Source organism: Convolutriloba macropyga, chromosome 1 (genome assembly GCF_964194025.1).
Source record: "Convolutriloba macropyga chromosome 1, txConMacr16.3, whole genome shotgun sequence".
In the NCBI taxonomy this organism is placed as follows: Eukaryota; Metazoa; Xenacoelomorpha; order Acoela; family Convolutidae; genus Convolutriloba; species Convolutriloba macropyga.
Genome location: NC_134468.1, coordinates 85,731,970 through 85,754,628, shown reverse-complemented (window position 1 = coordinate 85,754,628; position 22,659 = coordinate 85,731,970). Strand labels below are relative to the sequence as shown.

Genomic DNA, 22,659 nt, shown 5'->3' with positions numbered 1-22,659 from the left:
ACTTTTGGCTCGACGTCAAAAAATTTTCTTGGCATATGTTAAAAGTTAATTTTCATTTTTCATACCGTTCAGACATAATTTTTTTTTCAAAAACTTGGTAACCGCACAAGAACATTTTTGCAGTTTTCAGGACTAATCCTTAAAACTTAATCAGACATATTAAAAAGCTTTAGTTGAAACATTTGCAAACTAGTAATAAAAAATTGCCCATTAACACTGGTGAGATCGGTGACGTCTTGACAAATAAGCGTACCAAAATGTAGAAATTTCAACGAATGAGATTGGGTGAGAAATTTAAAACACTGTACCTTTATGCGTTCTATTGGCCTAAATTGGACATAGCCTAATGCTAGATTATAATTTTTTCCGCATCTGGCCATGCCTCAGCGGCCCGTGGGACTTGATATGAATTTATCACAACCGAACGTGAGACCAGTTTGCCCCAAAAAAGTATAAATATTCTATTTCGGCTTATCGCGATTTTTGTGTAAATTTACGTTAACACGCATATCCTATTTCAAAACATGGAGAATTTGTTGAGCAATCAGCCAGTCAGAAAACAACATTCCTATTCTCGCAACTGTGATTGGCCAGCTGTAATATTTCTATGTTTTGGTACTCTGCCATTTTCACTAGCACCGGTGAGATCATTAAAAGCCTATCCGGATACTCGCAACGAAAAAATAAAAAAAATTGGGATGTTTTGAAACAGCTCAACTCAACAATATGAAAGTTTGCTTGTCATTAATTCCGCTTTGTTCCATTTTCGCAAAACCCATTCGACAAATTTGAAGATTGGATTTTTTTTTAGTTTGTGACGCCCCCGAAGAAAAAAATATTTGCATATTAATTGCATAGAATTACTTGAAAAAAAATTTAACTGGGCTGTAAAAATCTTGTTTCAATCGTAAGAAGATCGACGCTTCTCACGATTTAAAGTTACAGCATCAATCACATTTCTGTCATATGCGTTTTGGAGGTCAAGCACTCAATTTACTAATACAAAACAATTTCTGGAAAATATTTTGATTTTCACAAACCAGCGTTGCTGGCTCTGCAACACTAGATGAATATTGGCAGTAATTCTTTTCATCACTCTGAACCAAGATGTGAGTTCAATTACCTAAAAACCTTTTTTTTCGAAAAAAATGGTAATGGCACTTGATCTGTAAATGGCGGTGCATAACTTACTGGGGGATACTAACGGAACATATCCTGACTCACATTTTAAAACAAAACTTATGGAATTAAATTATGTGACTAATGGTATAATTGTAAAAGTTGCGAAGCGTACCTATAAGCAACGGGGCTCTTACCTTGAGGAAGCCCAGGTTCAGACCTCGACTTATGAAAAGACCATGCTCGGCCAAAAAGTGGTATGAAAAGACCATTCTCGACTCAAACAGCCCATAAAAAGTCTCTAGCTGGATTAAATCGTTCAACTTGACTTTGGCAGGATGCAAGTTTTTGATGCTGAATTTTAGCTCGAGCAAAATACGATGCTCGACTTTAGCTTGATCTAAGATGTTCACGCAAGAAGAATGCATTCACGTTAAAAAATGGCCAGTGCTTATAACGTAGTCAACGGGTTCGACCAATCAAATTTTTCAATGTTTCTGATATTTTACCGACAAACGAACTGTGCTATTATAAACATATTTAAAAAAACTTTAGAATCGAATGAACTAAATTAAAACACACTAAATTCATTGCCGATGAAAAGCCGATTGTTACAGACTTGTTAAATAGTTACATTCAGTCGAACAAATTCGCAACATAGGTTATTAGCAAAAACTAATTTATCTCAAGAATTCAAATTCAATGTTTCTTGTGATTTTTTTTGCAAAAATCAAACTTTTTCGAAGATGGACTGACTTTTGCAACGCTAGTTTGCTGTTGCAGATAGAAGTCCACATAGAAGTATAGAAAAGTTACCTATTATTAATCCCACAATAATGCAGTCCTCAACTTATGAAGACCATGCTCGACCTACTAAAAGACCATGCTCGACCCTAATTTGTTATGAAAAGACCTTATCTGGACCCATAAAAAGACTTTACATGGAATTTAACAAGGTGCTGGAATGTGTATTTATAGTCATTATTGGATCCCCCACTAGAATTCTTAAGTCTTTTGATAAGTCGAGATCTAACCCTGGGATGCGCACGTTTTATTAAAACAATTTTTGCGATGAATGCAGTGAAAAATAAAACATCACCTCTAAATAATTTGCAACTTTTGCTAAAATTGCCACTTTTACCGCTAATGGGGGGGGGGGGGGGAGGGCGCTTTGCGGTAAAAAAAAAGATTAAATTACGCCACTTTTTTCATATCATCTGTCGGATCTTTTCCTTTGGTGCCAGTTAGTTATGCACTACCCCCCCCCCCCCCCGTCCACCCCAATTACAGACCCCGTGTCACTACATAGCAAATCATCATGTAAAAATATTGCACGTGCGTCAGGGGGATGCAAATAATATGCACTCAGTTTAAGCTAAGAGGAGGGGGGGGGGGAGGAGGAGGGATGTGGCAGACAGAAAGATCCTAGTTATCTGTGAAACCTTGACAAGTGAAGGAAACAGTTCCTGGCGATCGCTTCCACGGAGTCTCGTAGCTGGAATTGGATTTCAGCACTGCTCTGTCGCGAAATTTCGCATAGAACCCCACCTCTTCCACACTTTCGCAGCGCCCAGCGAGATAAGACAAAAGCCACGTTGTGATAATTGACGGATCTGAAACTCCAATATTATCATTGTCACCCGATTTATAGGTCTCAGTTCTCTCAGAGAAGATGTCAGAAGTTGAATCCAGTTCTTGAATTTTAGTGATAACTTCCCGGGTCAGAACTCGTTCACGCTTTACCCTGAACGAGGGACCTTCGGGGTGCAGTCTATAAGGATGTTGATCGTCTGGATTCCCATAATAGAACTCATCCGAGGGCAATTGTATTTGGGTCGCGTTAATAATCAGGTATTGTTCCGAGTCCGGCTTTGGGATCTTTTCCGTTGATCTTACCCCCCCCCGCCCCCGCCTCCTTTATCAGTGTCCATTTGCATCTTCAAAAAGTTGAAATTTTCCTCTTTACAACGACTTTGCTTTATAATTGTTAAATTGCGGTTTGCTTCATTAAAGTGAGAAAAATTTTGACAATAAGTAGTGGAAAATTTGAAAAAAAATAACCATGTTTATAGCCAAAACAAAGAAAAACTTGACAATTTGGCTCTTTTCTGTTATTGTCAAAAAGAATTTGGCTCTTTTCTGTTATTTCTGGGGGGGTGCAAATAGACTGGCTATTATCAAATTTGGCTGGGCTGCTACAGATCACACAATACGGGATCTCTTTATGTATGCCAGTCAAACTTGACAAAAGATATAACAAATCGAAGGCAAAGATATATGCCTAAGACCTGTCTGTGCTATAAGTCTCAATTTAAAGTAGTTGGGGGGCTGAAAAGTTCAATTAATTAAATAGATAGTTTAAATGAACAAGCTTACACTGAGTAGTATTAAACCGGGTTGAGCTGTTACTTGATTGTGTTGTTGTTAAATGATTGTGTCGTTGAAACTTCTTCCAGTCGATTTCTCACAAGTATGTTCTGTTGGAAAATTTGCTAAGTTGGAAATCTTTAATAAAATTTCTGTTTAAATTTAGGAATTTATTTTGCAAGAAAAAATGAAGCAGTTGTCTGCTGCTCGTCGCTGGCTCTGTTATTTGTCTCTCTAATTTTATTCCGTCCCACTTCGCTGAGAGAAACAATTAATTCCTCTCAGCTCCGTTTGGGCCGATAGGGAGCGAATCACAAACTCACGTTCATAGTGAGGTGCTTCTTAATTTTCCTTTTGGCCGAGAAGGCAAGAGAATTAACTCTTTTTTATCTCACGGAAAAATTATTGAAACTCCAAAAAATAATAAAAATCTAAAAAGCTGAGAGCATCAATTATTGATTTCGTAGGCGCCTGTTTTCTGCTTTTCCCCTCTTCTAAAACCGCAACAATTATGGTTTTCTTGGGGGCTTTTTATGAGACTCTATTGTCTTTTCCCCTGAAGCAATCTGCTTCATCTTTATTGAACTTGGGGGGAAAGATCTGCATTGCAACTGTCAAAAGCAGAAGTAATTTAAATCAAAAGAAACTGTGGTTTTACAGGCCGCCTACGTTCAACAACGTACATTTTCTATCCTGGATATAAGCGAGGAGATCCAGGCCTAAAGTTGTGTTATTTAAATAAGTCGAACTGAGTTGTTTAAATACTTGTGTACTGGTACTCTTAACAAGCGTTAGTTTATTTAGCGCGCGGCGAAAGAATGGTTAATTAGCGCCTAAATACGTTCGCTCTAATGCGGGATTAATTATCCGTTCATTTGTAACGGCTCTCCTAATACTACAGCTCACCCCGATTTTAAGATAGAAAAGAAAAAGATTAAAAGAAAGAAATATACTGCATCGTATATGATTTTATTGCGCTTGGGACATATGAATGAGTTACTACAAATTCAGACAGTTATGAAATTAATCGCAAAGGGTGACAATGGTATGCTATAAAATTAATCGCAAAGGGCGATAATGTTGTGCTGTATTATTCAAAAAATTCTGGGGGCAAAATGACTGGGCTTGGTACTGGACTGTTTCCGTCGTCCATGATATCAACAACTTCCACTACTTCATCTCCGTCTTCATGTTTTTCGGTATTTGATAGTTCCTTGATTATCCTTTTTTGTTTTCGGTTCTTCTTCTTGAGTTTCGTCAATTCAGAGTTGAGTTGCTGTACTTTTTCAACCAGTTTTTTGTTCTCCACTCCTAAAATTCTGATTGGCTGTAGTGATTTCTAAAAGCTTTCTTGCATACACTTTGTTAATTTCTTTAACATTACTTTCCTCCGTTTTTTTTACTTGCTGGGAGACGATGTACTGCCTCCGCCAATAGTCATCGCTTGTTATTTTCTCCTTTTCACTGTTCTGCATTTGTAATCTTTCAAATCTAATTTGTAGCTCCTGCAATTCGGTTTCTTTAACAAATAACTCCTGTCGGAACTTGGAATTCTCCGAAATTAGTGAAGCTTGGGTGACTTCTTCGATGGCGTCCACAGGCGTCGGGAAGGCAGTTAAGTGGGCATAGGGGAAGTTGACATACGAGTCCAGCTGATTGTTTCTGGCGAGGTAAGTGTTCTTTTGGGTATCTCTGTCTTTTATTCTCCAGACGTTTGTTGTTTCTGGTAATGAGAACTCTTTCAAAATAGGCAGGTTTTCAGTTTTCGCAAGAAATTCTTCGCCGGTTTAAATGTTCTGAACCTTAACTTTGTCAGAGATTCTGAACTTATTGGCTTGCATTTTCAAAGTGTACTTCAAGTTCGTCACAAATCTGGGGTTCATGGGATTTACAACGTTTTCCCTAATTTTCTGAATTTTCAAGCAATAGGGGATGTCCTTTCGCTCTTTGTCACTAATGAGGTATCTATATTTGCCATTTTTCTTATCTTCTCTGCGTGACTGCTTTGTTGATTTCCTGGTGCTGGTCTCTTTCGATCGACTATCCAATTGTTTTGCGGATCATATTGACTCGAAGTTGATGGAGGTGCAATGGTTGTAGTAAATGGAGGCTTTGAGAAAATAGGAGGCTGGGAAGAATGGGTTTGTGTTTGTTCTTGTTGTGTTGTTACTTGTTGATGTTGATTGGGGATTACTACGCTTGCGAGTGTGGGTCTGGTAGTCATTGTGAATGTTTCCTTGTGGGTGATCTAAAATATTTTGATTTTGGTTAGCCTGTGTCATCAATATCACACATTATGGCTTCTTTTCGAGTTTGCAATTGTATTGCTAATATAAAATGTATTCTATTGTAAAAATGTTTTTGTAAGGTTTTGTTGCTAACTGCTTTACTTAAAAATTATAATGCTAAATGCATTTGTTATTAAAGTTTGGTATAAAAGTTTTCGTTTTGCTAAATGCAAAGTTAACTTAATAAAGGAGGGGGGGCAATAATAAAAAAAATTTTTATACTTATGACAGGCGGGCAGCCCTGGCACAAGTACGTCTTTCTCCGCTGCCCGGAGGTGTGAGTCTTGGGGCGTGCGTCACACTAACACGGCTGCAACGACCCGTGCAGCTGGGGAGACAACCTTGCTTTAGCTGAAAGAAGGAAATTTTTCGGGTCGTTTTTTTATAAAATTTCAGTTATCGTGTTAGTGTTCTGAATTATTTAGGTTCAAAAGCCAGGGGGGCAGGCTGGAGAAAGCTGAGGTAACCCCTTCCCGAGGAAAAGTTAAAAGAGAGAAAAAAAGATCGTTTGGGCTGGAGTGTTTTTGGTTTATTAGACAACGTCGTCCAAAGAAAATTTTTGCAAATGGGACATCTTGTCAGCTTATTTATGCACACTCGACAGAATCAGTGTTTGTCATGTTGGGAAAAATGTGGGTGTTTTGTTACTCCTAATTCTGTTTTCATTTTTTTCCATAAATTGCAATGAAAGTAGATTGTGATCAGGACGGGAAGACAAGGTCGAAGATAAATGGGACATTTAGGGTTTGGGTATCTTTTAAAAAGTGCCTTTCTGCAAGGAATACATACATAGTGAGGATTTTCTCTGGGAAATTGTTTATGCAGTTTTTCTACAATAACGGGTTTCCGTGAACATATGGGGCAGATAATGTCCTTATGGGGATAGAACCAACGGAAACCGTCGAATAGGGATTGTGAAAGACCCATCGAGTGACTGTTCTCTTATTTTCCTTAGATAGAAACAGGAAAACCTTTGAGAAACTGCAGTAGGATGAGATTAATGAGGAGCGATATGGCAAGCAAGGTAATTAGGATTAGGATAAATATTTTTGTGGATAGGTCTAGATTGGTCATTTTTAGTATCTGGAGAAAATTTGGCGAATTGCAGAAAAGAGGTAGTTATTAATAAAAAAGGATATTGCCAATGCGCATAAGAGAACAAATAGAAGAATAAACAATGTTATGGGTTGCATTTTGTCAATTCAATGAGTAGTGCAGAACTAGGGTGAAGGAGGGGGTGCAAATAGACTGGCTATTATCAAATTTGGCTGGGCTGCTACAGATCACACAATACGGGATCTCTTTATGTATGCCAGTCAAACTTGACAAAAGATATAACAAATCGAAGGCAAAGATATATGCCTAAGACCTGTCTGTGCTATAAGTCTCAATTTAAAGTAGTTGGGGGCTGAAAAGTTCAATTAATTAAATAGATAGTTTAAATGAACAAGCTTACACTGAGTAGTATTAAACCGGGTTGAGCTGTTACTTGATTGTGTTGTTGTTAAATGATTGCGTCGTTGAAACTTCTTCCAGTCGATTTCTCACAAGTATGTTCTGTTGGAAAATTTGCTAAGTTGGAAATCTTTAATAAAATTTCTGTTTAAATTTAGGAATTTATTTTGCAAGAAAAAATGAAGCAGTTGTCTGCTGCTCGTCGCTGGCTCTGTTATTTGTCTCTCTAATTTTATTCCGTCCCACTTCGCTGAGAGAAACAATTAATTCCTCTCAGCTCCGTTTGGGCCGATAGGGAGCGAATCACAAACTCACGTTCATAGTGAGGTGCTTCTTAATTTCCCTATTGGCCGAGAAGGCAAGAGAACTAACTCTTTTTTATCTCACGGAAAAATTATTGAAACTCCAAAAAATAATAAAAATCTAAAAAGCTGAGAGCATCAATTATTGATTTCGTAGGCGCCTGTTTTCTGCTTTTCCCCTCTTCTAAAACCGCAACAATTATGGTTTTCTTGGGGGCTTTTTATGAGACTCTATTGTCTTTTCCCCTGAAGCAATCTGCTTCATCTTTATTGAACTTGGGGGGAAAGATCTGCATTGCAACTGTCAAAAGCAGAAGTAATTTAAATCAAAAGAAACTGTGGTTTTACAGGCCGCCTACGTTCAACAACGTACATTTTCTATCCTGGATATAAGCGAGGAGATCCAGGCCTAAAGTTGTGTTATTTAAATAAGTCGAACTGAGTTGTTTAAATACTTGTGTACTGGTAGTCTTAACAAGCGTTAGTTTATTTAGCGCGCGGCGAAAGAATGGTTAATTAGCGCCTAAATACGTTCGCTCTAATGCGGGATTAATTATCCGTTCATTTGTAACGGCTCTCGTAATACTACACTATATAAGGCTGGGGGGCAATAACAGAAAACAGCCGACAATTTTATATTTCGGGTTAATTCTTATTCAAGTCCTTTTTGTCATATTAATTTCAAAATTTTGCTGTTGTATTTTGTAATTGCTCATTGTTCGTGTTCGCATGCGATTCATATCAACGTTTATAAACGGGGTGCAAAATTAATTCGGGGGGGGGGGGGGGGGTGGGGGCAATAACGGAAAATATCCCGCCTGTTTTGTTTTGGGTACCCGAATACTAATCAGGGCATTTTGGGCGTGACAGATGATCGGGACGTAATCGCCGGGCGACTCGAGAAAGGTTTTGCAGTGACCCACGTGATCAAACGGTTCCCTTTTTTTCCGACTGTCTTCACTTTCATTCGTTTTAGGTAACACGTACCCTTCCCACCCTTCGAAAATTTTAAATAACTGGTCAATTTGGAATTCAGGAATAACATGTTCGAGAAACTGATGATTGCTACGAAAAATTTGGGAAAAAATTTGAATAAATTGTCCTCGTTTTGGGCTTGAAGTGTGGATGGCAGCCGCCCCGCGCGATAACAGTAAATGTGGAAGTAAAGACGTCACAATTTCATTTTCCTGTTTATTTTTGTTTTCATTATTTGCATTCATAGCTGCGTAGTTTACACAGTTAAATCGCAAAAAACTAATTATGACGCATAGTTAAGGAAAAGACTTTCTGTGTGACATAAATTCGAATTTACAATCAAAATGGCGACTAGGTTGATTTTGAGAAGGTGCTAGGAAAATTGGCCGACAGGGCGTTTAGCCGACAAGGAAAAAATGAAAAATTTAGCTGACATTTTTTTAATCATATTTGGTCATAAAAGTCTCATTGGTCCATAATTCAGTAGATTGTGATAGATTCATATCAAGTCCCACGGGCCGCTGGGGCATGGCCAAATTAGCTAATCTTGGTAAATAACGTCAATTAACAGTTATCAATTGGAATATATTAAACGTTTTATGTTCACTTTCTATCTAAAGTCGCAATTTTTGAAAATTTATTACTTTCGATCATCTTTCCTTTCGGTTTACTGCCCGTCACTGGGTTCACCTTTCAACCTTGTGTCTATCCTTATTTGTTCATGTTTGTTTAGTTTGTCTGGGTTTTCTAGTTGGTCTCAAGGTTTCGTGCGAGGCTACGAGAATTGGCCAACAGGGCGTGTAGCCGACAAAGACAAAATTAGAAATTTAGACGACAGCTTAAGATAGTTATTGGTCAAGAAAATCTCACCCTCTCTGTGGCCACGCCCCCTGATTTTTTTTTTTTTGGGGGGGGGGGGGCTGTGCAACCAACTGTAGAACTTCGATAAGCTAGTGATTAGGACTGCCGCATTTTTTCGATTATGAAATACCGTTTTGAATTTGGCCATTCACAACTTCAGAAAATAAATTTTCTAGCGTGAATTACTCTTGGTTAAATTTCTCATTTTTTTGTGTTTGTCGGGTAAACGCCCTGTCGGCCAATATTTCGGCTTGGCGTGATTTCGTACGCCTGGCTCTGCTGATAGCTGATAGAGTTCTTAATAATGAAACGTGCCTGCATAAAAATGAATTGCGGTGTTATCCAATTTTGTTTCAGACGCTGGTGCCATTCACGGAGAACGCCGAACGGTCTCAAAGCAGAATGCCATAAAATGAAAATTTGAGCCATAATATTTCCCGCGCTCTGCCCGTGTCATTGGGGGGGGGGGGGGGTAATCGGGGGTGAATTTTTAGCCAATTCCCGTCAAAATTTACATTGTTTTGGGGGTAATGGGGGTAATTCGATGTGGGGAGTAATGGGGTAATTTTGGGGGTTAAAGTGGTGCAAGATTAGGGGGTAATTTTGGGGGGTCAATGCTAACAAAAAATAGCGTAACGAACAAGGGAATATCCGTGGGTGGAGAGTTGCGGCCGCGGAGTGGCTAAGTGGGTGGTGCGCAAACCTACCGTACACAAAAAACAGTCGAGGGACGACAACTGATTAATTCGCCATTTCCTTTATATCTTTAATTTAACTCTAATTTAAACCAATCAGATTATCTAGCCAATCAAATCTAAGCATTCGGCTCTGTTTCCCATTTTAATACATTCGGCTCTGCACCTGTTCGGCTCTAACTCTTAGCTCTGGTATTCACATTTTGGTCAACCAATTTTTAGGACCTTTCGTTCAAAGGATAAAAGCATATTGAACAGAAAAAGAATGAAAAAGGGAATTTGAAAGGTCTTATCAGAGTCATATCAGTTTATTGCAACAGAGATATTGTAACGGCTGCTCTCCTATCAAAGTCAAGGAAAACTTTACACCGCCCAGTTCGTTTCAGCGGTTTCAAATCTGTCCGGATATTGTGTTTTTGCAGTTAACTTTTGTGAACTGTATTATCCGCTATACTCTAGAATGCCGTTGTAGTACTTGATATTCAATAATGTCAAATAACTACTTGTTCAGCTTTGCCGAATAATAAATGACTTTGCTTCAATTTAGCAAAAGTCCAAAATTTCAAATAACCAGTGAGTCTCAAATTAGATGTTTTTCAATGATATCTTCTTAACCACAAATACTAGTGAAATAAAATTTCACAGGGTTATGAGCGTTAGGTAGGCCTACTATCTGATGTAAAAATAAACAACGCTGGGTAAACTGCGTTGGTGGGGCTACCTTTTATGTTTTATACCCAATCTTAATACATGGGCGAAAAGTCTTGTATATCTTTGCAACCAAGTTTTCAGATCTACCGATCAAGAAACTGGAATCACCCTAGGCAACTGGTAAATGGATGAAACAAGAACGAACAGTCTATCTGTTCTATAACTCAATTTATTAGAACTTCGTTCCGCGATGTGAAAATTTGAGATTTTCAAAGTCAATTCTATTTTCAATAAGTCAGAGTAAAGTTAGGCTGTACAATCACTAATATGATCTACAGAAACAAGACACGATAACAAGTAATTTACCGCTCAAGAAAGTGTGCTTCAATACGCACTGTAAGTCAGTCTAATATGACCAAATTTACGAGTTTCTTCTGATTTTTGGTAGTTTTTCAAGCTCCTTTTATGCTGCTAGTCACGTGGATTTACATGTCAAAACTGAACTGTTGATTGGTGGTAGATAAGAATGTCGACAGAATATGAACGTTTTTCCATAACGTCGCTTTTTCAGTGTAAATTTGATGTCATGTGAAGTTTGTTAACCATGTGGAAGTTATGTCGAATATTCTGTATCAATAACAGGTTGATTCGCAATTCAATCGCAAAGAATCTGATGCAATACTGTTAAGTCGTAGTATTGTTTTGCTGGTGGTTGAGGTAGTTCGAGTTTGAGTTTCACTTCATGAATGACGATTGTGTACTAATAATAGTTGCTAAATATAAATGTTGAACAAAATTAACAAATCTTTATGGCTTCAGTAGAATGTAGCATTATATTTTGCTTGTCATGCTATTCTAAATTGAACTGCTTGAAATGACTTTGAAGTGCTATTCAATTTGATTTCTGAGTTGTTAAGCTCAGCCGCCACAGATATCACCACCCAAATAGCCCTTTTTGTTGATTCCATAAAGCCTCTTTACTCGCAGTCAAGACAAAAAACAAACCCAAAATCAAGTTTCCCAAATGTGTCAAAAATGTGACTCCATATTTTACCCTCATCAATTATCAAGAACGGCTAATTATCATAATAAAATCTAACTGAGTGAGTGTAAAGACTAAAGAAATATTGGATCAATTCCTTTTTGCCCACCCCCCCCCCCCCCGTGTTTTTTACGCCCCCGGTTACAAACTACATGTTGTTATATAGCACGTTACTATGTAAAAAAAATAGCACGTGCGCCTGGGGGGGGATATAAGCTCAATAAGGTGGGGGAGCCAAAACAGAATAGATACAAAATATTTTGACCAAGCTTTAAAAATAAGTATATTTCATCTGAATATTTGCATCAGAATATTGCATCAGAAACTTGTAGGAATCGATAGCAAACTACCACAACCGTGAAAATAGGATAAGTTATCTGCTTAATAATCATAAAATATGCTTATTTTACCGACTGGTATTATCTGGTATTTTGGCTTTAGCTTTTGACCCTTGACATGACTCATGTACTCGGGTTATACCCTGGAGTCAGGTTTTTCAGCCAAAAGTATTGTACCCAAAATTTGGGCCTTACGAGTGGTCTAAATGACATAAGCAACATATAATTGTGGCACCTTTCAAAAAATCGTTACGCCTATAAACATTGATCAATTCAATTTATTTTCAAGGCAGGCCGGCGCTGAGCGTCTCCTGTCGTCACTCGCCAAATTTTTAGAAGTGTTCCGCCGGCAAAATTAGAAGAGTAAACAACTTTAACTAGTAAATAAACTTTCTGGGTTACCATCAAATTTTAGAGCCTCTTTTTGACTCGGCGACTAATTTTAACTGCAATTTTAATGAAAGTTGGCTTAAAGCTGTTGTCATTGTTTAAATGTCAGTTTTAATACTCTTCTCGGCAAAATATAGTTGTTGTTTTTGGTATAAAATTAAAACTATCTCCGAAAAATTGTTCACGAAAGTTTGAACAAGAACCTTTTGAACGAGCTCAGCAAATTTTTGCTATGCTTTATTTAGTAATATTAAGTCATTTTAACTAGCTGTAATTATGATTGAAAGCTTTCAAGCAAAAAATGTAAAAAGCAATCACAAGCTTTTGAGCTCCGAATTCGGTTGAATATAATTTTTCAAACAAACTTCTTGTGACTTTTGTATCATAAATTGAAGCTTTTTGTTAAACGTTGCATTGCCACTCTTCAAGTTTTGTTCAGATTGAAAAATAACGAGCCGATAAACACGACAGTCATTTAAACTTTTGGGATGTTATTATTGTTATTGATGATAGCTTTGCAGCTATCACCTCATTTTGGGCTAAATCAAGATCTGGAAGAGCCCTTTTTGTTGAAGTTCGGACCTTCAAAGGGTGACAGTTTCAACAGCAAACTATGGGATGCATGTTCAGAAGAACAATTTTTCGGGAGGGGGTTGAAATTCGGCAGGAACTATTACAAATCCTGTTATGTTTGCATGAATGGGTACTTGGCGTTCGGGAAGCAATACCGGGGGTACGATCCTTCGAGTTTTAATATTGGCAATACTCCCGTCGGTACGAGTTTTAACAATAATGGCAACTGTAATAACGGTGGAAATTTGCCGACGCCTGACGCAACAACATCTTTGACGAATCAGATTGTTGTCACCACCACCACCCCCGACAACTTTGTGAACACGACTTCGGTGTCGTCGCAGGGTAACACGACGATTGGCGATTTGTCCAAAAATACAACACCATCGCCTTCAGCTGCAGAGACAACTACACAATGGTCGACCAAGACGACTAATTGGAGTTCTGTGAGTACAAATACTGGCGAATCGGTGGACCAAACAACTCAACTTCCGACGGAGTATGTAACCAGTAGCGGCTGGTTAGACAGTACTACTCAGATTAGGGACAGTACTCAGGACAGTACTACCAAGGGCACACCATTCAATGGGTGGCCAGAGAATACAACTCCTCCGGACATCCAGACCTTTGGCTCGGGAGAATCGGTGGACAAAACAACTCAACTTCCGATGGAGTATGTAACAAGTAGCGGCTGGTTAGACAGTACTACTCAGATCAGGGACAGTACTCAGGACAGTACTACCAAGGGCACACCATTCAATGGGTGGCCAGAGAATACAACTCCTCCGGACATCCAGACCTTTGGCTCGGGAGAATTGGTGGACAAAACAACTCAACTTCCGATGGAGTATGTAACAAGTAGCGGCTGGTTAGACAGTACTACTCAGATTAGGGACAGTACTCAGGACAGTACTACCAAGGGCACACCATTCAATGGGTGGCCAGAGAATACAACTCCTCCGGACATCCAGACCTTTGGCTCGGGAGAATCGGTGGACAAAACAACTCAACTTCCGACGGAGTATGTAACCAGTAGCGGATGGTTGGACAGTACTACTCAGATTAGGGACAGTACTAAGGACAGTACTACCAAGGGCACAACATTCAATGGGTGGCCAGAGAATACAACTCCTCCGGACATCCAGACCTTTGGCTCGGGAGAATTGGCGGACAAAACAACTCAGATTCCGACGGAATATGTAACCAGTAGCGGCTGGTTGGATAGTACAACTCAGATTAGTAACAGTACTCAGGACAGCACTACCAAGGGCACACCATTCAATGGGTGGCCAGAGAATACAACTCCTCTAGATATCCAGACTTTTGGCTCGGGAGAATCGGTGGACAAAACAACTCAGACTCCGACGGAATATGTAAATAGTAGCGGCTGGTTGGACAGTACTACTCAGATTAGGGACAGTACCCAGGACAGTACTACCAAGGGCACAACATTCAATGGGTGGCCAGAGAATACAACTCCTCCGGACATCCAGACCTTTGGCTCGGGAGAATTGGTGGACAAAACAACTCAACTTCCGATGGAGTATGTAACAAGTAGCGGCTGGTTAGACAGTACTACTCAGATTAGGGACAGTACTCAGGACAGTACTACCAAGGGAAAACCATTCAATGGGTGGCCAGAGAATACAACTCCTCCGGTCATCCAGACCTTTGGCTCGGGAGAATCGGTGGACAAAACAACTCAACTTCCGACGGAGTATGTAACCAGTAGCGGCTGGTTGTACAGTACAACTCAGATTAGTAACAGTACTCGGGACAGCACTACCAAGGGCATACCATTCAATGGGTGGCCAGAGAATACAACTCCTCTAGATATCCAGACCTTTGGCTCGGGAGAATCGGTGGACAAAACAACTCAGACCCCGACGGAATATGTAACCAGTAGCGGCTGGTTGGACAGTACTACTCAGATTAGGGACAGTACTCAGGACAGTATTACCAAGGGTGCAACATTCAATGGGTGGCCAGAGAATACAACTCCTCCGGACATCCAGACCTTTGGCTCGGGAGAATCGGTGGAAAAAACAACTCAGACTCCGACGGAATATGTAACCAGTAGCGGCTGGTTGGACAGTACTACTCTGATTATGGACAGTACTCAGGACAGTACTACCAAGGGCACACCATTCAATTGGTGGCCAGAGAATACAACTCCTCCGGACATCCAGACCTTTGACTCGGTAAAATCGGTGGACAAAACAACTCAGACTCCGACGGAATATGTAACCAGTAGCGGCTGGTTGGACAGTACTACTCAGATTAGGGACAGTACCCAGGACATTACTACCAAGGGCACAACATTCAATGGGTGGCCAGAGAATACAACACCTCTGGACATCCAGACTTTTGGCTCGGGAGAATCGGTGGACAAAACAACTCACACTCCGACGGAATATGTAACCAGTAGCGGCTGGTTGGACAGTGCTACTCAGATTAGGGACAGTACTCAGGACAGTACTACCAATGGCACACCATTCAATGGGTGGCAGGAGAAAACAACTCTTCCGGACATCCAGACCTTTGGCTCGGGAGAATCGGTGGACAAAACAACTCAGACTCTGACGGAGTATGTAACCAGTAGCGGCTGGTTGGACAGTACTACTCAGATTAGGGACAGTACTCAGGACAGTACTACCAAGGGCACAACATTCAATGGGTGGCCAGAGAATACAACTCCTCCAGGAATCCAGACCTTTGGCTCGGGAGAATCAATGGACAAAACAACTCAGACTCCGACGGAATATGAAACCAGTAGCGGCTGGTTGGACAAAACTACTCAGATTAGGGACAGTACTCAGGACAGTACTACCAGGGGTACAATGTTCAATGGGTGGCCAGAGAATACAACTCCTCTGGACATCCAGACCTTTGGCTCGGGAGAATCGGTGGACAAAAAACCTCAGACTCCGACGGAATATGTAACCAGTAGCGGCTGGTTGGACATTACTACTCAGATTAGGGACAGTACTAAGGACAGTACTACCAAGGGCCCACCATTCAATGGGTGGCCAGAGAATACAACTCCTCCGGACATCCAGACCTTGGGCTCGGGAGAATCGGTTGACAAAACAACTCAGACTCCGTTTGAATATGTAACCAGTAGCGGCTGGTTAGACAGTACTACTCAGATTAGGGACAGTACTAAGGACAGTACTACCAAGGGCACACCATTCAATGGGTGGCCGGAGTTTACAACTCCTCCGGACATCCAGACCTTGGGCTCGGGAGAATCGGTTGACAAAACAACTCAGACTCCGACTGAATATGTAACCAGTAGCGGCTGGTTAGACAGTACTACTCAGATTAGGGACAGTACTAAGGACAGTACTACCAAGGGCACACCATTCAATGGGTGGCCGGAGTTTACAACTCCTCCGGACATCCAGACCTTTGGCTCGGGAGAATCGGTTGACAAAACAACTCAGACGCCGACTGAATATGTAACCAGTAGCGGCTGGTTAGACAGTACTACTCAGATTAGGGACAGTACTAAGGACAGTACTACCAAGGGCCCACCATTCAATGGGTGGCCAGAGAATACAACTCCTCCGGACATCCAGACCTTGGGCTCGGGAGAATCGGTTGACAAAAAACCTCAGACTCCGACGGAATATGTAACCAGTAGCGGCTGGTTGGACATTACTACTCAGATTAGGGACAGTACTAAGGACAGTACTACCAAGGGCCCACCATTCAATGGTTGGCCAGAGAATACAACTCCTCCGGACATCCAGACCTTGGGCTCGGGAGAATCGGTTGACAAAACAACTCAGACTCCGACTGAATATGTAACCAGTAGCGGCTGGTTAGACAGTACTACTCAGATTAGGGACAGTACTAAGGACAGTACTACCAAGGGCACACCATTCAATGGGTGGCCGGAGTTTACAACTCCTCCGGACATCCAGACCTTTGGCTCGGGAGAATCGGTTGACAAAACAACTCAGACTCCGACTGAATATGTAACCAGTAGCGGCTGGTTAGACAGTACTACTCAGATTAGGGACAGTACTAAGGACAGTACTACCAAGGGCACACCATTCAATGGGTGGCCGGAGTTTACAACTCCTCCGGACATCCAGACCTTTGGCTCGGGAGAATCGGTTGACAAAACAACTCAGACTCCGACTGAATATGTAACCAGTAGCGGCTGGTTAGACAGTACTACTCAGATTAGGGACAGTACTAAGGACAGTACTACCAAGGGCACACCATTCAATGGGTGGTCGGAGTTTACAACTCCTCCGGACATCCAGACCTTTGGCTCGGGAGAATCGGTGGACAAAACAACTCAGATTCCGACGGAATATGTAACCAGTAGCGGCTGGTTGGACAGTACAACTCAGATTAGTAACAGTACTCAGGACAGTACTACCAAGGGCACACCATTCAATGGGTGGCCAGAGAATACAACTCCTCCAGACATCCAGACCTTTGGCTCGGGAGAATCGTTGGACAAAACAACTCAGACTCCGACGGAATATGTAATCAGTAGCGGCTGGTTGGACATTACTACTCAGATTAGGGACAAAACTCAGGACAGTACTACCAAGGGTACAACGTTCAATGGGTGGCCAGAGAATACAACTCCTCCGGACATCCAGACCATTGGCTCGGGAGAATCGGTGGACAAAACAACTCAACTTCCGCCGGCGTATGTAACCAGTAGCGGCTGGTTGGACAGTACTACACAGATTAGGGACAGTACTCAGGACAGTACTACCAAGGGCACACCATTCAACGGCTGGCCAGAGAGTACAACTCCTCCGGACATTCAAACCCTTGGCTCGGGCGAGTTGGAGGAAAGCAGCACAACATCGACATATGATACCAGAGGTAGTGGCGAGAAATTAGGCAGTACCACTCAAAAAGCGACCACAAACACACCTTTTAATGTTTGGCCGGAAGTCACTACTCTAATAGCATTCGAGAGCTCTCACTCGAGTGGTTGGTCAGAAAGCAGCACAATGACAACCGACAGCAACACCAGCAGCCAGAAGCCGCAAAGTACCATTTCAGTTGCCAGCAAGAACATAGGTACGGCTTTTAATGGTTGGCCAGAGAACACAACTCCTACAACTGTGGAAACTCTTGGCTCAAGTGGTTGGTGGGAAAGCCGCACTACATCGGCATATAATACCGAATCCAGAAACGAACATTTAAGCAGTGTTACTCGAAAAGCAACCACAATGACTCCTTTTAATGGTTGGCCAGAAGTCACTACTCCGGAAACATTTGAGATATCTGTGTCAAGTGGCTGGTCACAAAACAGGGGAGTATCCGCAACCGATAGCAGAGTCAGTAGCCAGAAATCACAGAGTACCATTACAACTGTGCCAGAGAGCGCAACTGAAACAGCAACACAGAACTCCCACTCCAGTGGTTTGATAGAGAGCAGCACTATATCAACCAGCAACAATCAAGTTAGTAGCGACGATGGATCCTACCCTACCTCTCGAGTTACCACCAAGAACGCAATGAACTTTTTGCCTGAGAACACTACTCCTACAGCCTTTGAGACCTCTGGTGCGAATGGCTGGTTGTTGGAAAGTAGCACTGTATCTAAAAATGACGGACAAGCTATTAGCATTGGATCTTATGGCGCCTCTCCAGCAGCCATCAAGAGCACAGTATTTGACGGTTTTGTAGAGAGCACAATTCCAGCAGTAGTTGAAATCACCGGATCGGGATTTCGGTTAGAGAGCAGCACTGTATCGGCAAACATCAATCAAGACAGCAGCGACGAGTCCCGCAGTACCGAGCCAGATGACACCAGTAGTATACCTTTCATCGGATCGTTAGAAACGACAAACACAACCGCTGCTGAGACTGCTCGTTGGCGTGATTGGTTAGACCGCAGCACCTTACCGACAAACGATCTCGGAATCAGTAGAGACAAGTCTTTTAGTACCGCTCCAGTTATCAACAAAAATACAGTTGTAAAAACTACTACTCCTAACGAGATCACTACCGCAGCGCATAACAACATTGACTCAACTGAAGTGGCGACAAGCGGCACTACATTAATTTACGAGCAGAGAACCTATAGACAAAATTCCAGAAGTCCAAAAACCGCAGCTTCCAGAAGCACAGAATTAAATGGCTGGCCAGAGAATACAACTCCACACGGTAGCGACACTTTTCAGGAAACCACTCAACAAGCATTGCGAAACGCTGAAAGCAATTTTTCTAGCTCGGTTGACCACACCGCATTCAATGGGTGGTTTGAGAGTCCTACGCCATTCGTAACCAAAAATTCCCCGACCGACAGTTTGAAAACTAGCACTCCTACTCCAGCTGAGAACACAGCCAGTAACGGCTGGTGGGAGTCAAATACGGTTCCTACAACTCGACAGATTGCCAACCAGTCAACCACTCCCGGAGGAAACTTCCAGAACAGCACTTCTGCACCACCTAATGTGGGGGGAACAACAGCGATCGGATATAATTGGCCATTCGGCGACCTACGCCAATTTAGAAATAAGGTTGTCATTTTTGTCACGAATATCTTTCATTTGCCCCCTCCCCAGAATAGTGGGTTCATTTTCTTTGCACCCCCAAGCACAGGTGCCATATTTTTGAATAGGGATTCACTATAAAACAGCCCGTGCTCTGTATCTGTGGGTTCATAACGTACTGGGGGCAGAATATGGAGTGGTCCAATTATGATGATTATTCAGACGAGAAATGTCGACGGTGTAGGACTACCTTGTACATTATTCTGTTTCATGAGGCGATTCAGTGCACTGATCTGTTATTTTTGTGAAGATTTTTATAAGTTTTCAAAATATTTTTTGGCTTAAATAATGTAGTGGAATTAATGGAAAAATTTCAAATTTTTCTTAAATTAGAATCAATTTATTTGTTCCAATATGGCTATTGGAATTCTGTTTTTACTCTGAATTTTTCTCACGAGAAATGCCCATAAAACAAAATGCATTTATAAGTTTATAGTGAAGTCTTATTGTGATGGAATTTTTGTATTTGAACAGAGGCGAAACAGTTTTTGATTCGAGCAATTCATTGTTCCTTTTTGCTTTATCATCGGGCCTTATTAATGACTAAAAATGATTCTTCTTCCAGGTACCTCCTTTCAACATCATTGGTTAATAAAAAACAGACTAAAAAACATTGGTCAATAAAAAAACAGATCAAAATTTTTTATCATTTTTTGCTTTTTTTGTTCCTTATTGACATATCTTGTCAGGTCTCTATTTTTCTAAAGTCTTTTTTGTTCTTTTTTACGTGTAGTCTGAAATTTTGATGAATTTGTTGCCATTTGATTTTTGTTAACTTTTTATTAGGAAACACTAATAAATCTTTATAATGTTCCCCCACCTCTCGTTTTTTTTTGTTGGTTATTGCCTCAGTCTCTTCATTGAAAGATCCCAAGTCTTTTTGCTTGCAAGTGTAATCTGTTTGATTTTGACGACATTGATTCTCTACGATTCGGCAAAAGTTTAGAGAAGATTCAATTTGTGCACGAATTTGTTGCATTCTGAAAATTTTTGTGCTGGGAAAGTTGATGTTTGAAAACAGGGTTTGTTTATAATTTTTATTCATTCACGGCTTTTTCAGTTTCCTAATTCGATTTATAAATTTTGCATGAGAAGAATTTGCATGGATGTAAAATGTAAACAAAATTTGCTGTGAAAATATTTTCGTTTTGCCGGTTCTAGAACTGTTACACTTATATTGTAAAAAGGAATTTTTTTGAAATTTTCTTTAAGGCCATTTGATTTCGTTGAATTCAATTAATTTTATATTTTTAGTGATGTAATTTTTCGATAGGGCAAACTGAGAACAATTTTTACTTCAATTAATTTTCGTTTTTGTCAAATTTCTTTTAATACAATTATTGATTGAATAAAATCATTTTTGAAAAGTTTATATGGAATTTTTTTTGAGATAGTTGCTTGCATTTTAGTGATCTGTTTATTTTACTGCTATTTTACCACAACAATTCATAAATTTTTGAACAAAATGGCCCTGAACTAAAAGTTTTGAAAAAAAATTCAAAAGGTTTTACATGTTGTTATAGATTATAAATTTTGGTGATTTAATTGAGCTAGTAGAAAGTTCTAATCGATAAAAAAATAAAATATTTTGATGCGAACTTATATCTCAAACTAGTCAAGGATAACGAGGAAACTTAAAAAAATAATAGTGCAAAAATTTGGCAAAAAATGTTTGGTTTCGTACCTAGCGAATATTAGAAACGTTTGTTTTTCTCGTTGTCTTTGATTTTGTACGTGAGAGTGATTGCTAATGATGTCTTAGAAGCTAAAGATGCTTTGGTATACTCAGTTTAAAACATAGAGAATTGTCGGTAGGATAGGTTTGAAAGTTAACAAGTCATGGACTATTTCCCTACAAAAATTGTGTATTTGATGTAGTCAAATACCTTTACTGTGACGCCCTGTTAATTCTGGGACAAGCTCAAACTTATTTGAAGTTTTTTTCTTAACTCATCGATAAGTCCTTAAAAAAATTGAATTTTTCCTTATATTGATTTTCTGATAATATAGAAAGCATTGTGATTAATGATTCGGAACTAGTGCGTCACAAAATATTGCTACGATCATTAGAAAACAAGTACATAAATTCTTGTTATTAATGCAGATTCTGACATAGATCATACGTACGATTTTCCCGCGTTTGAAATTGATTAAGACATCTGAAATAGTTCACCCAGGTCTAGGTACAGACTTATAAAAAGACAAAACTCGACCGAAATGTACAATGAAAAGCCATACTTGACTCATTTCAGCTATGAAACGCATTTAACTGGACTTTATGAGATGCTGGACTTTATCGCGACTCAAATTTGTCACAAAAGACTTTAGCTGGAACAAAAAATTTCACAAACGACTTTAACTGGATGCAAAAATTTTACAATGTACTTTTGCTCGACACAAATTGAGGGCATGAACTCAACCCAATCTTCACAAAAAAAAGAAAATAGTCCAACTAAGATCTTTCAGTGATCCAGGTCGAGCTTTTTATAACCAATTTGAGTCGATCAAGTCTTGTCATGGGCACAACATTTGTTTGCTCATAACCAGTTAAAGTCGAGCAAGATCTTTTCATGGGTCCACCATTAGTCTTTTCATAACCAAAAAAGTCGAGTTAAAGTCTTTTCATGGGTCAATCATCAGTCTTTTCATTAGTCTGCTTTTTTGGCGCGAAAGTTTTACGTGCGGCTCTTTTGCTCACTATTGCTTATATTGTTGTCAACATGTATGCTTCCTCATCTCTTACAATTCTGAAGAACCACAATTCCCTCAAAACCAGCATTGTTTTTTAAAAAAGATAAATCAAAATTTTGGAAAGGACGGCAAACTGAGTAACGCCACCTTTTTGTCATGACCAAGGGAAATAGGATCATTAAACTTAAACTACCTGGTTTCATTCAATCAACTTACATGGTACTATACTCAAGCGGCCATAACTGTTTTATCTGAAGATTGACAAAATTCTTAAGCCTTTTTCTTTTTGCAAATTTTCAACTGTTTTTCAAGTTGGACTGCTCTGGTGTAAAATGTACTATTGCCCGGTGCTGCTTCTCAATGTACAGAATCA

At 40.1% G+C, this 22,659-nt stretch overlaps 2 protein-coding genes across 4 annotated transcripts in view; one reads left to right on the top strand and one right to left on the bottom strand.

Moving 5' to 3' along the window:
• The window catches only part of LOC142343854 (glutamine--fructose-6-phosphate aminotransferase [isomerizing] 2-like), a 404,375-nt gene that overhangs the window by 315,281 nt on the left and 66,435 nt on the right, over positions 1-22,659 (bottom strand). The window lies entirely within an intron of this gene.
• The window catches only part of LOC142343819 (uncharacterized), a 275,679-nt gene continuing 265,810 nt past the window's right edge, over positions 12,791-22,659 (top strand). For both annotated transcript variants that reach the window (XM_075395203.1, XM_075395202.1), the window contains exon 1: positions 12,791-19,562. In XM_075395203.1, coding sequence (XP_075251318.1) covers positions 12,972-19,562 — 6,591 coding nt within the window. In that variant the 5' untranslated portion in view covers positions 12,791-12,971. The remainder of the gene's footprint in view (positions 19,563-22,659) is intronic.